Source organism: Xenopus laevis, chromosome 3L (genome assembly GCF_017654675.1).
Source record: "Xenopus laevis strain J_2021 chromosome 3L, Xenopus_laevis_v10.1, whole genome shotgun sequence".
NCBI lineage: Eukaryota > Metazoa > Chordata > Amphibia > Anura > Pipidae > Xenopus > Xenopus laevis.
The window spans coordinates 28621162-28633554 of record NC_054375.1 but is presented as its reverse complement, the minus strand read 5'-3'; the positions used below and the strand labels follow the sequence as shown (position 1 = coordinate 28633554).

The window sequence follows — 12393 nt, the reverse complement described above, 5'->3', positions numbered from 1 at the left end:
CAGATAGGCTGCATAAAATAATTGCTAGCAAACTCAATATACAAGTATGGGACTGGTTGTGACCTGTTATTCAGAATGCTTAGGACCTGGAGTTTTCTGGATAACGGATGTTTCTGTAATTTGGATCTTCATGCCTTAAGTCTACAAGAAAATCATGTAAACATTAAATAAACCGTATAGGCAACTAATCTCCCTTTCTGCCACTAACCTGAGTTAACTTTTAGTACGTTATAGGCTAATTCTAAGCAACATTTCAATTGGTCTGTCATTTAGTTTTTAATAGTTTTTTAATTATCTGCCTTCTTCTTCTTCTTCTTCTGACTCTTTCCAGCTTTCAAAGGGGGTCAACGACCACATCTAAACACAAATGTTCTGTAAGGCTGCAAATGTATTGTTACTTTTTATTACTAATCTTTCTATTCAGGCCCACAACTATTCCAGTCTCTTATCAAATCAATTCATGATTGCTAGGTTAATGTGGACCCTAGCAACCAAATTCCTGAACTTGCAAACTGGAGAGCTGTTGAATAAAAAGGTAAATAACTCAAAAACCACAAATAATAAAAAAAAACTGTTGCAAATTGTCTTAGAATGTCACACTCTACATCATACTAAAAGTTGAAGAACCCCTTTAATTTAAGTAATTTTTAAAAATATTGGAATATTTTTAAGCAGGACCTACCAATTGTGACATTTAGTATTTGGTTCAGGATTCGGTCAAGATTCAACCGAATCCAAGTGCGTGGCCGAATTGAATCCGAATCAAAAAAACTCACGTGATTTTCATCACACAAACAATTATGTAGTAGAATTACATTTACTTGTTACTATGCAAAAATACATTTTGGGTAGAGGAGCCCACTAACAAGCCTGGATATTTTAAAGTGTGGAAAGAAACATACAATTGCAGAAAATGTCCTAGCTAAATTTAAACCTAGGGCCACGCCATTGTGTTCAGTTATCTAAGTGGTGCATGTTCAGGCAGAATTTGTTTTGGAACAGAGCAGAATAGCAGTATAAAAAAAAAAAAATACAGTTTAGATAGGATGGAGACAAATTGAGACGGACCTACAAAGGGTTAAATAAACTATTCTCCTTCTGAAAGACCTTTGCATCCGTTTTAACTCGACTTCAGTTTAAGCAGACATGGTTTGTTCCAAACATATGATGCTTTCAGATGCCAATAAAAGCTTCTTTTGAAACTTAAGATGCTGAGGCCAATATGACTAAAGCACAGATCCCTGGAGCAGGCCCTCTAGCTGAAAGCCAGGTGTAATAAGCCTTGTGGAAACACTCGCTGCATCGCACAGGGCTGGAGAAAATGTAGGCTCTTTGGAAACAATAGAAATAATCCTCAGGATGGCTTCACCATGCCAGAAAGTTAATCCAACAGTAGAACTAATCGGTTAACAGGAGATTAAGACAGCAATAAAACAAGAGTGGGAGCAGAACCAGGGTTAACTTTTAGGGTTAGTCCACACGAGGAGATTCAGGGAGATTTTGTTACCTGGCGACTAATCGCCTCTCTTCTGAGCGGCAATCTCCCCGAAATGCTTCAGCGTGTTTTCCCATAGGCTACAATGAAAAGTCATCTGCGCTAATGCACATGCGGCAATGCGTTTTCTATAGTCGCCCGAAGTTGCCTCACTGAGTGTGGCCTTACCCTTAGATTAAATTGTAGCCTGTTTTAAGTAAACACAATATAAGCAACATTAAAGCTGATATTTCTCGAGGTTCTCGCCAGTCATGGTATTTTGGAAAACGCCAGGTCCCATGTATTCTTGATAAAAGGTCCTATACTTGAACGGGCAAACCCCTTAACACAAATAAACAGTGATGGGCGAATTTATTCTTCAGGTGCGAATTCGCAACGAATTCCCATGATTCGCCACCGGGTGAATAAATTCACGAAACCGCCGTAAAAATTCGCTGCCGTCAAAAAAAATGGACGCCAGTGATATTTAGTCAAAAACGAGACGCTGGTGCCATTTCGCTAATTTTTCGCAGTTTCTGAAAATTCGCAAATTTTTCGGCAAATCGAAACGCCCCAACTTCGCCCATCACTACAAATAAAGTAAATATAGTGAGATTTCAATTCTACATTCCTGGAACCATTCTTTTGCAGTCCAAAAAAAAAAAAAAAAAAAGAAAAAAGGTTGTGTACTTGATGGCGAACAGTGCTTTTATGTTTTTTTTTGTCTATATTACACCATCTTGTTCTGGTTCCCAGAATACTAGAGCTGCAATTGCACTAATGTGCTAGGAGACTGCTTCTGCAAGGCAAACAGCAAGCTCTACTCATATAAAATATGCAATTAACGAAAAATCAATACATGGGGTAAGCAATGCACACTGAAATATATTCAGAAAATGACTATACTGTTTATATATCCAATATATGAAGAAGAAAAAAAAAAGAAAAGAAGACTTTGAAACCAACAACTTCTGTAGGATGAAAAGGATGTGGTTAAATTCATAAAAGGTAAGTCTAGATATTGCTTAAGCAAGACAAAAACTCTGAATATTCAAACAGTAACACTAAGCATATCTTTAAACAAGCCCACATATGTAATAAAAGGCACTAAGTTTGCCCAGGAGCAGTAACTCCTGTAGGAGGTTACTGCTCCTACACAAACTTAGTGCTTTAAACCACTAAATCTGCAAACACAACTACAAATGTAACACTAATTGCTGCAGTCATGCTTCTCATTTCAGTATACTGTACCTCAGTTATTTCCTACAGAAACAATTTCTTTACAACTTATCTTAAATAGCCCATAAACGCAGTGTCATGGGAATCTAACGCAAACACCAACTAGAATTGCTCCCACATTTATACAAGGATCAAACAAAGATGAGGACCTCTATTATTGCTTAAACCATAAATCTGATGGTTCTCCTCAACACAATGATAAGCTAAGGATTGCTCATCTCTTTTTATGACCTGTAGTGGCCTTGTGATTACTTTTCCCTATATAATAGAGAGAAAACAGACAAATGAAAATTTAGTAACTAGGACAATCAAAGTGAGCATGTGTAATGGATCCCAGTTTATTCCCAGTATTTGGATGATTAACTCATTCCATTGCAACAATGTTTTGTCAACTATTAGTGGTTGAATTAGTCTTCTTTAAGGAGAAGGAAAGCCCTTTTACCCTTGGGAGAGCCAAAAGTTAGGCTCCCCCAAGTGATCGCATTTACTTACCTGACACCCAGGGCTGGTGCTCCTATCCTTCTCCTTTGAAGAATTGGGATGGAAACAAGCAAAATGTAAAAATCTGCTGCCTTACAAAATTGTAGTCAAATGGATGAGACCAAAACAGATAATCCAGATAATACTCATAACACTCCATAGTAACACTATTGTAAAACTTCTGATTTAATAGAAATGGTGGTGCTAAACTGTAAAAGAAATAAAAAGCAATAGAATCATTTATTACAGTACCCCACCACACCATGAAAATATCATCAAGGCAGTACCATATGGCAGAGAAGCAAATGACCTTCTCATCTAAATAGCCAGCAACAACATGAAAAAAGATGGCATGCGAAGAAGCAATCCGTCAAGGAACTATCAATTTGCAAGTACAATGAATTTTCAAATCTAAAGACACTCCAGTATAACACAAATAGAAGCTGCACTTGCAATCCTCCAGTGGAGATTCTGCCAGAAATCGGTTCTGTATTCAGCCAAATCTTTCACAAAAGATTTGGGATTCAACCGAATCCTAAAATAGTGGATTCAATGCATCTCTAGTATTCAAAAAAAGAATTTGAAGTTACACACACAGGTCTATTAGCAAAGCTGACATACCATTCCTGAAATCACAGGACTGCCAAAACAGTTAATGGGAACAAGTTTAATACAATAAACTTTTTGTATGACAATTTTATGTCACAGATTGCTGAGGAGTCAACCAGAAATCATGCTATACTGGATTTAGTGATCTCTGAAGACCCAGAACATATAGCAAACATACAAGTAGTAGAAACACTTGGTATTAATGACCATAATGTTAACTAATTTAATTTGTGGTGCAAAAACAGATACACACTGGGGCAACAAAAACCCTGAATTTCAGAAAAGCTCATTTTAATTCCTTAAGAGTTGTTTTTCAGAACATAGATTGTAGTATTATGCCTTCTGCTAAAAATACAAAACAGAAATGGTTGTCATTTAAAATTATATTAAATTGTTACTGTTCTCAGTCTATTCCCTTGAGAAGAAAATACACAAGCATTAAGAACCATCCTGTGTGGCTTAATTCAGAAGTTAGAAGGAAAAAAAGAGAAAGACATTTATAAACTACAGGTCAGAAGCAGTATTTAATGAATATAAACACTATAAAAATGTTGCAAACAGCAATCCAAAAGGAAAAGATAGAAAATGAGGAGCACATTGCGACAGAGGCTAAGACTAACCCCAAATAGTTTTTTAAGTTTATTATAAGTAAAAGATTTGGGTTGGGAGTGTGGCTCCTTCAAAAAATGGTGTCCAATGTGGTTATAACAGATATAGAAAAGGCAAATGTTCTAAATCATTTCTTTTCAGTGCCACCTGAGAGCTGCACTGTTGGCTTACCTCAATATAGGCAGTGGCTGACACTACATTAAGGCTTACTCAAAATGACTTTGAACAAAGCACCAGGACCAGATGGAATACACTGTCTAGTACTCATTGAGCTAAGTTCAGTTTTAGACCAGTCTCTATATATGAACTTTCATCTGGTATGTACCAATGGATTAGAGGAAAGCTGATGTAATTCTGGAGAATGGCCTTTTGAGCATGGCTTTATGAAGTAGAAGTCATGTCAGACAAACTTAATTGCTTTTTATGATGAGGTAGATAAGAATCTGGACAGTGAGGTTGCAGCAGATGTGATCTATTTGGATTTTGCGAAACCGTTAGATATAATGCCCACAAAAGACTGCTTTCTAAACTTAGGTCTGATTACTTGGGAGGAGTGGGTTATTCTTCCACTTTACAGAGCACTGGTATCTTAATCTAGATTATGCCATTCAATTTTGATTTCCCGTGCTCATACTGGATATTATTGAATGGCAACTAAGCTGGCAAACAGTATGGAAAGTCTCCGTTATGAAGAAAGATTGGCCAAAGTTGGGATTTTTTTTACAATGGCACTTGAGGATATGATAACTATGTATACATTTATAAGGGGATCATATAATAATCTCTCTAATGCTTTATTTATCAGTAGGTTGTTGCCGCTGATAGAAGGGCACCCATTCCATGAAAGGAGGTTCCATTGAAATATTTTTTTACAGTGTGAAGTTGTAGAATTCTCTCCTTGAATCAGCTGTAGTGGAAAAAAATAGATAACTTAAAAAAAAAAAAAAAAAGGGGGTTTGGAGGCTTTTTTAGCAAGTGCGGGAATAAAGGTTATGAAAGATAGCTCATAGTACAAGTTGATCCAGGGACTAGTCCGCTTGCCATCTTGGAATCAGGAAGGAATTTTTCCCCCTCTGAGGCAAATTGGAGAGGCTTTAGATGGGTTTTTTTTGTTTCCTCTGGATCAACTAGCAGTTAGGCAGGTTATATATAGACTTAAAAGGTTGAACTTGATGGATGTGTATCTTTTTTCAATCTAACTTACTTTACAATACTTCAGGACAAGAACTTAGCCACCATTGTCTGCTAGTTTTATACAATTGCGAGGACTTTAAAGGAGCTTTCTCTGCTGTAAACAGTATGGTCCAACTAGTGATTGTAGAACGTTACAATAAAATATTTTAAAGTTGTAGTTTGGATTGAAAATATTTAAAGTTTAATCCACTGTAAATAGTACAGAGAATACACCTGTGGAAAGTGTTTAGACTATAATTTCTTATGAATCTTAAAATGCTTAGCTTTTTTAATGTAGATCTACTAATGTACACAACTGAACCATAAATGAGTAGAATCTCTAGTAACAGTTGCAGTAGTCTAGGCGGGAAAGAATAAGAGTATGCATTAGCTGTTACTTGTGAAAGAAAGGGACAAATCTTGTCAATACTGCATAATACCAAGTGACAAGTTTTGACACTGGTGATTATAGTAATCGAAGCCCCCACATTAAAGTCTGGCTGCTATGACTGCTTACCTTGTGTAATCTTTAAAATATAAATACTGAGATTAAGGGGCAGATTAAATAAGGGTCAAAGCAAAATATCTAATTTGAATTTTCAGGTTTTTGGTCAAAACGCTCATTCGAATATTGAATTATCCAAACTCGATTTGAGTTTTAATCGAATTTTGAGAGTTATTATACTCTTACCCTTTAAGAACTCTAATTTGACTATTTGCCAACTAAAACTTGCCGAATTACTGTTTAAGTTAATGGGAGAGGTCAAGGGATCAATTTGGTAATGTTTGCAGCCTTCCTGACATTCAATTCGAGTTTTCGGGTGGTTTAAATTCATTCAAGTTTACAAAATTAGATTTTAATAATAAATTGTGACTAGTCGAATTTTGAATATATGAAAGTTTGGGGTGGTTTAAAAAAAAAACACATGAATTTGAAATTCGACCCTTGAAATATGTGCCTCTAAGTGACCCCTGCATTGTTCACACCGCAAACTCAGAGTGTAAACCTCTGCATTGTGCAACACTTCATACAGACTGTTCATTATACCCTGCCCTACTATGCTTGTATGCATTCCGGTTGGGGATAACAGTATTTTTTTTTTGGTTTTTTTAAAAAATGGCCCCCACCAGCTCTACACTACCCGCACTAACTCCACTAGCATTTATTGATGTTACTGTTCATTTAACCGTGGGCTACAACTCTCCCTGTGAGCCATCACCTTTAAACTATTGTTTAAGTCTAACAATAGTCTGTCATAAATTTAAAACTATCTGGATACCTTATATTATTTCTACTTACTTCAAATCACCCAATGCCATGGGCCACATTCTTGCAGAGACTAATAACTTGTCTTGCCATGTAACCAAGATCTTTTTCAGGTGATTAGGTCCATATCAGGGACAGCAAGGTCTGATGCCTTCCAACTCTAAAGCCTGCTAACCTATATCATCGGCGCAGGAATGATTTCAAGTGCTAGTGGGTCCAGGTCAAAGAGCTCATTGGTGGGTTCCCTGCAGCCACCACAATCAATTTGAAATAAGTACTACCCTAAATGAGGTGAACTACAATATAACCACTAGAAGTGGGAACCAGGAGAACTAGTATTGAGTAACGAACTTTGGAGCAGATATACCATAACTATGAAAGAGGAAAAGAAAAAGTGAAAAATTCAGTCTTTTAATTCAAATTTCTTTAATATTTTGTCCTTGCAGTGAATTAAAATGAGAGGCCTTCCAATTTAGGGGGGGGTGATTCATAATTTTATACTTTATAGCATCAGTCCCCAACCTTTTTCACCCACGAGCCACAGTCAGTTGTAAAAAAGGTAGGAAATCAAAATAAGCAGGCAAAAATTTCCTGGGGGTGCCAAATATGGGCTGTGATTGGCTATTGGTAGTCGTATGTGGACTGGCAGCAACAGGAGACTGGCAGTACACGGTTTTTATGCAACTAAAACTTGCCTCCATGCCAAAAATTAAAAATAAGCAACTGCTTTAAGGCCACTGGGAGCAACATCCAAGGGATTGGTGAGCAACATGCTGCTCGCAAGCCACTGGTTGGGAAACACTGCTTTATAGCAAGACTGTCAAACAGGAAGCACGTGGGCCAAATTCAGTCCTCCAGTATCTAAAACTCAGTCATATACAAGAAACTTTTCAATGTTTTGCTCTTGCAGGGAATTAGAGGGGTGGTTTGCCTTTCAGTTCACATTTAGTATGTTATTGAATGGCTTTTTCTATTTTTTATTTTTTTTGAATTATTTGCCTTCTTTTTCTGACTCTTTCCAACTATTAAATGGGGGTCACTGACCCCATCTGAAAAACAAAATGTTCTGTAAGGCTACAAATGTATTGCACTTTTTTTTATTACTCCTCTTTCTATTCAGGCCCTCTCCTATTCCAGGCTCTTATCGACAGTGTCGGACTGGGGCACCAGGGGCCCACCCAAAAACCTTAGACCAGGGGCCCACAAAAGAACCATAGACCCACTCTCAGTGCTATTATTCTTCCTCTCCTCACTCAACCTCTACTTTCCTAGTCTCTATTCTTTACATACTGTAATCTATTATTCCATCTATTTAGCCTCTTTGTTCTAAAAGAAATAGGGAATGGCATTGAAAAAGGCCAAATGTTTAGCAGCACAAGGGCCCACAGTACATACATACACAGGAGCAGGGCCAGAACTAGGGGTAGGCAGAGTAGGCACGTGCCTAGGGCGCAAAGCTTGGGGGGGCGCCCGGCACATACCTTTAACTGCTGCCTACCCCTGTCCAGTCTGGCATTCTGTTCCGTGTGCGCATGCGCCTAACTGACGTCAGGATGGTTTGCGCCCTGTTACATGTGCGCATTCGCCTATCTGACAGCAGGGTGGCGTGTCATGTACCATGTGCGTATATGCGCATGCGCCTATCTGACGGCAGGGTGGTGTGCACAGTGAGGCTGTAGCCAGCGCGCATGCGCACGCTCACGTCTGCGCGCGCAGTGAAGGGGGCGACGTAGCTGCCCATTTGCCTGGGGCCCCCGGGCACTCTGGCCCGGCACTGCACACGAGTTTTCCTGGTATCCCGGTGGGCCAGTCCGACACTGCTTATCGAAATCATTGCATACTTGCTAGGGTAATTTGGACTCTACCTACCTGATTTCTGACAAGTTTGGAGAAAGAATACCCAACAGACGCAAAGCTGCTGCACAGGTGCCTTTATTCAGGCACCTGTGTAGCAGCTTTGCTCCTGTTGGTATACTTTCCCCAAACTTGTCTGCATTACTGGATTTCACTTTGGATGGAAGCAGGGGTTCAAGATACCTTAAGAATACAGCTTAAGGGTAATTATACTAGTGCTCTATATTCACTACCTGATTGCTGAAGTTGCATACTGGAGAACTGCTGAATAAAAAGCTAAATAACTCTAAAAACCCTGTTTATTAAAAAAAAAATGCTAAATTGCAAACTGTCCCCGAATATCACTCATTCATAATGAAAGTAAATGTAAAGGTGAACAACCACTTTAAAATGAGGGGTCTGTCATTTCATGGGGATGCTTTTATGATTATTTTACATTATAGTGAGACTGTCAAACTGCAGGCACATGGGCCTAACTCAGTTCCCCGGTGTATGAACGCCCAGGCAAACCATAGGTTCCCCAATCTATACAATAACAAAATTATTTCCATAGTATGACCGCACTACATTATAATACACAAAAGCCACGAATATCTTGTAAATGATATCCTTATAAACGGTGAGTACTGTGGTCATCAGTTATAAACGGTGAGTAGTGATGGAATTTCTGTCACAAGGCTCACTGAAACTTGTGTATTATAATAAATAAAGTACCTCCTGTTGCAAAATATAAGGATATTAATAGTTACCTCATGACCTGTATTTATGAAATTCCTTGGTGACTTATAATATCCTTATAATTTACAAACGGGGTAGTTTATTCACTATATCATGTTGGCTCATAGCCACCCCACTACAAGGAACATGTGTAGAGATGTTATAGGGCATTGCTAAGGCAGTTTAACACCAATGATGGCAACCCCTAGCTGTTTTTTTATTTAAGAAGTCTTGGGTTGTTTGTGAATGTTGGCAGAGCTACCTCAGCAGAAGCTGCAGGCTGGCCATAACTGATACATGTAAACACTGAGAATCCTGCACAAATAAAAACTTAGAGACGCCATAATGTGTCCTAGGTTTTACACAGAGGTGGTAAACGCGTGCGCTGGTCTCAGCAATTTGCAGCGATTAGCGAGGCCGCATCTTTCACACAGGCCATTCGAGAAGGGAGGGCTGGGTACGGTTGTGTTAGCGGTGAAGGGCAGAGGGAAGCACGCAGAGAGGAGGAGGTGACTTCATTTTATTTCGTGTGTGTGGCAGGGGGAGTGAGAAATGTTTATACAGCGAGCTGACGACGATCATCTAAAGAGGAGCAGAGACGCCCCCAGAGGCGTCGGAAGGGAACCGTGTGAGTTTCAGAAGGTAAACAACAGCCACGCCCCCTACAGCTCTCTCCGCCAACGTGCAGCACCGAGCCCTCACAGTACATTTCCATTGCTATCCTCTAGGACAGCACAGCTCCCAGCATCCTCTGTTGTACGGATGCACATTTGCCTGGCTAAGCTAGAGACACGCCGACATTTAGCATCTCCTAAGCATTGCGCACGTGAAAGGTAATGGAGGATACCAAGATGCCTTGAGCGCATCCTCCATGAGCCTGTCACGGGGAAACGCATAGACCTCAGGCCAAGTTCACGCACGAAGGGTAAACGCTTACACCTAAGGCCAAGTTCACGCACGACGAGGAAACGCGTACACCTCAGGCCAAGTTCACGCATAACAGCTGCTGCTGAACTACAAACTCCCGCCTTGTCTGGCAGGAGCAAGGAGGCGTGTGAGGCCATGGGAGTAGCAGCAGCAGAAGCATGAGTCTAGCAGGTTGCCTTTCCCCGGCATACATACCAATGCAACGCACATGCCAGCAGCAGCAGCTGCACAAGGTGTCTCGGAGGAGCGCTGCCGCAGTCATTAATATGAGGCGTTTGCTCTTTTTTTTTTTTTTTCTTTGATATTAACGAGGCTCGTTAACCCCTTCCACTAGGCCAGACAGAGGGGTGCTGATATAAACTTGCCCCTTTAAGGGGTTAAAAGTTGTTGTTTCTAATTCAGCCCGCCCCTCTTAACTCTGAACATGACTGAGGCAACATGCGCAATGCCTAATAGTGATGCACATCACCCCCTTCCTCCTCCTGTACTGGGCTCCTCCGTGCAAACGTAACACAAGCCTTCCTGCTCCCACAGCCCTGGCAACTCCCTTTACACACATTATAAAGATATATACACATTATAAAGATCTATATACATATGTCAGCCGCCCTCCTCCTCCCCCTGGCAGCAAATGCACTCAACCCGCCACCCCTAATGCCAGTTCCGTATCTGCGCCAGTTACCTTGCTGTGCTGTGGGGGATTCTCTGCACCGGTGAGATTAGCTCAGGTTAAAATAGGGGAGGATCCAACGGGGGTGGGGGGGAACCCAGAAAAGAGCATGAGCCTCCCAGAGAAAGTGCGGTGCGTACCATTGCAGAGTGTATCCAGAGACTGTTTCCCCAGCCTTTCCCTACTAGGAGTGGATCCAAAGTAACTTCATGGACGTCACGCAGAAATAAAGCTTCCCCGCAGTGATGAGATGGACGTTCCTCAATCCCGTATCAATTGGCAGCGCGTTGTCACTTCCTCGCTGGGTTTGTGTGGAGGATGCATGTAGCCATCCTGAGGTGCGTGTGTGTGTGTATGTTGATATGAATGGTTGCAGCCTTCGTAAAGGGGGTGGGTGCTGCAAGGCTTATACTTTGCACTCAGTCCTATGGCAGTCTCACGCTGGATGGGGGTTTGGGCGCTTGTAGGAGCAGGTAGGGGAGGGGGGTGTTGCCTGGGTCCCTCTCTCTCTGATTGGGGCTCCGGCTGACAATCGTTGATGTGTTTGTGACAAGATATAGTTAAATTACGTTAGAAAATAAAAAAGGCTGCAGTGTCGGGTTGCACTACAAGTCAGATCAGGTTGGTTTCGCAATGGTTCTCCCTCCCCAGCAAAACACTTTTTTCCTTCGAATTCCCCCTCCCCTTTTTTTCTTTTCACCCCTTTCCTCCAAAGTATGGCTTGACTCCCCCTCCCTAGCCCACTTTCTTATCCCCCCATCACTTCCCTCCTCCTCCTCCCCTGTTTTGCCTTCACTTCATCCCAGTTGGGCTCATTAGTTGCACTTCTACTGCCCCTCTCTCTCTCTCGCTAAACTCTTCTTTCCGCGGAACCTGTCGCGGCCCTAGCCAGGCACGAGCTCCGAGCACAAGCAGCGAGCAACCTCACAGGGAAAAATCTTTTGGCGCCATGTTAATGACGTACTTCAAATTTGCCATTTCTCCTGCGTCAAAAGAGGTTTCACAAAACAGGAGGTTGATTTGGGGTTGGGATGTGAGGGGAAGGGAGGGTGCGAGGGAGGAGAAAGGCAGAGGAGGGGCCGAGGGACGTCCCTTGCATGTGCGAGAGAGAAGTCGGGGTGGGAAGGGATGGATATAAGAAGAGTTTTATTAGGAGAGGTAAAAGCGGAAGGGAATGAAAAGTCACATTTTATACCCTGGCCCTCTGTATGCTAGCATAAAAGTCTTGTAGTGTATAGAGAATGATTGCCCAGAGGTCTGTGTGAATTGTGACGGTGCCCGGAGGCGGAAAGCACCTCACTGTACAACCCTCAGCGTTACAACGCATGTAAACCAGGTGCCATTTGTACTGCCGGCCTAGAAAGAAGCGCATTT

General features: G+C 41.2%; 1 protein-coding gene across 3 annotated transcripts in view; it reads right to left on the bottom strand.

Moving 5' to 3' along the window:
- Positions 1 to 12024, bottom strand: part of jade2.L (jade family PHD finger 2 L homeolog) — a 126241-nt gene extending 114217 nt beyond the window's left edge. Inside the window, exon 1 of one of the 3 annotated variants that reach the window (XM_018252014.2) lies at positions 11160 to 12024. In XM_018252014.2, coding sequence (XP_018107503.1) covers positions 11160 to 11162 — 3 coding nt within the window. In that variant the 5' untranslated portion in view covers positions 11163 to 12024. Of the gene's footprint in view, positions 1 to 11031 lie in introns of all 3 variants that reach the window. The other 2 variants (XM_018252015.2, XM_018252016.2) reach the window with 2 other exon arrangements.
- Positions 12025 to 12393: the final 369 nt, after the last annotated feature.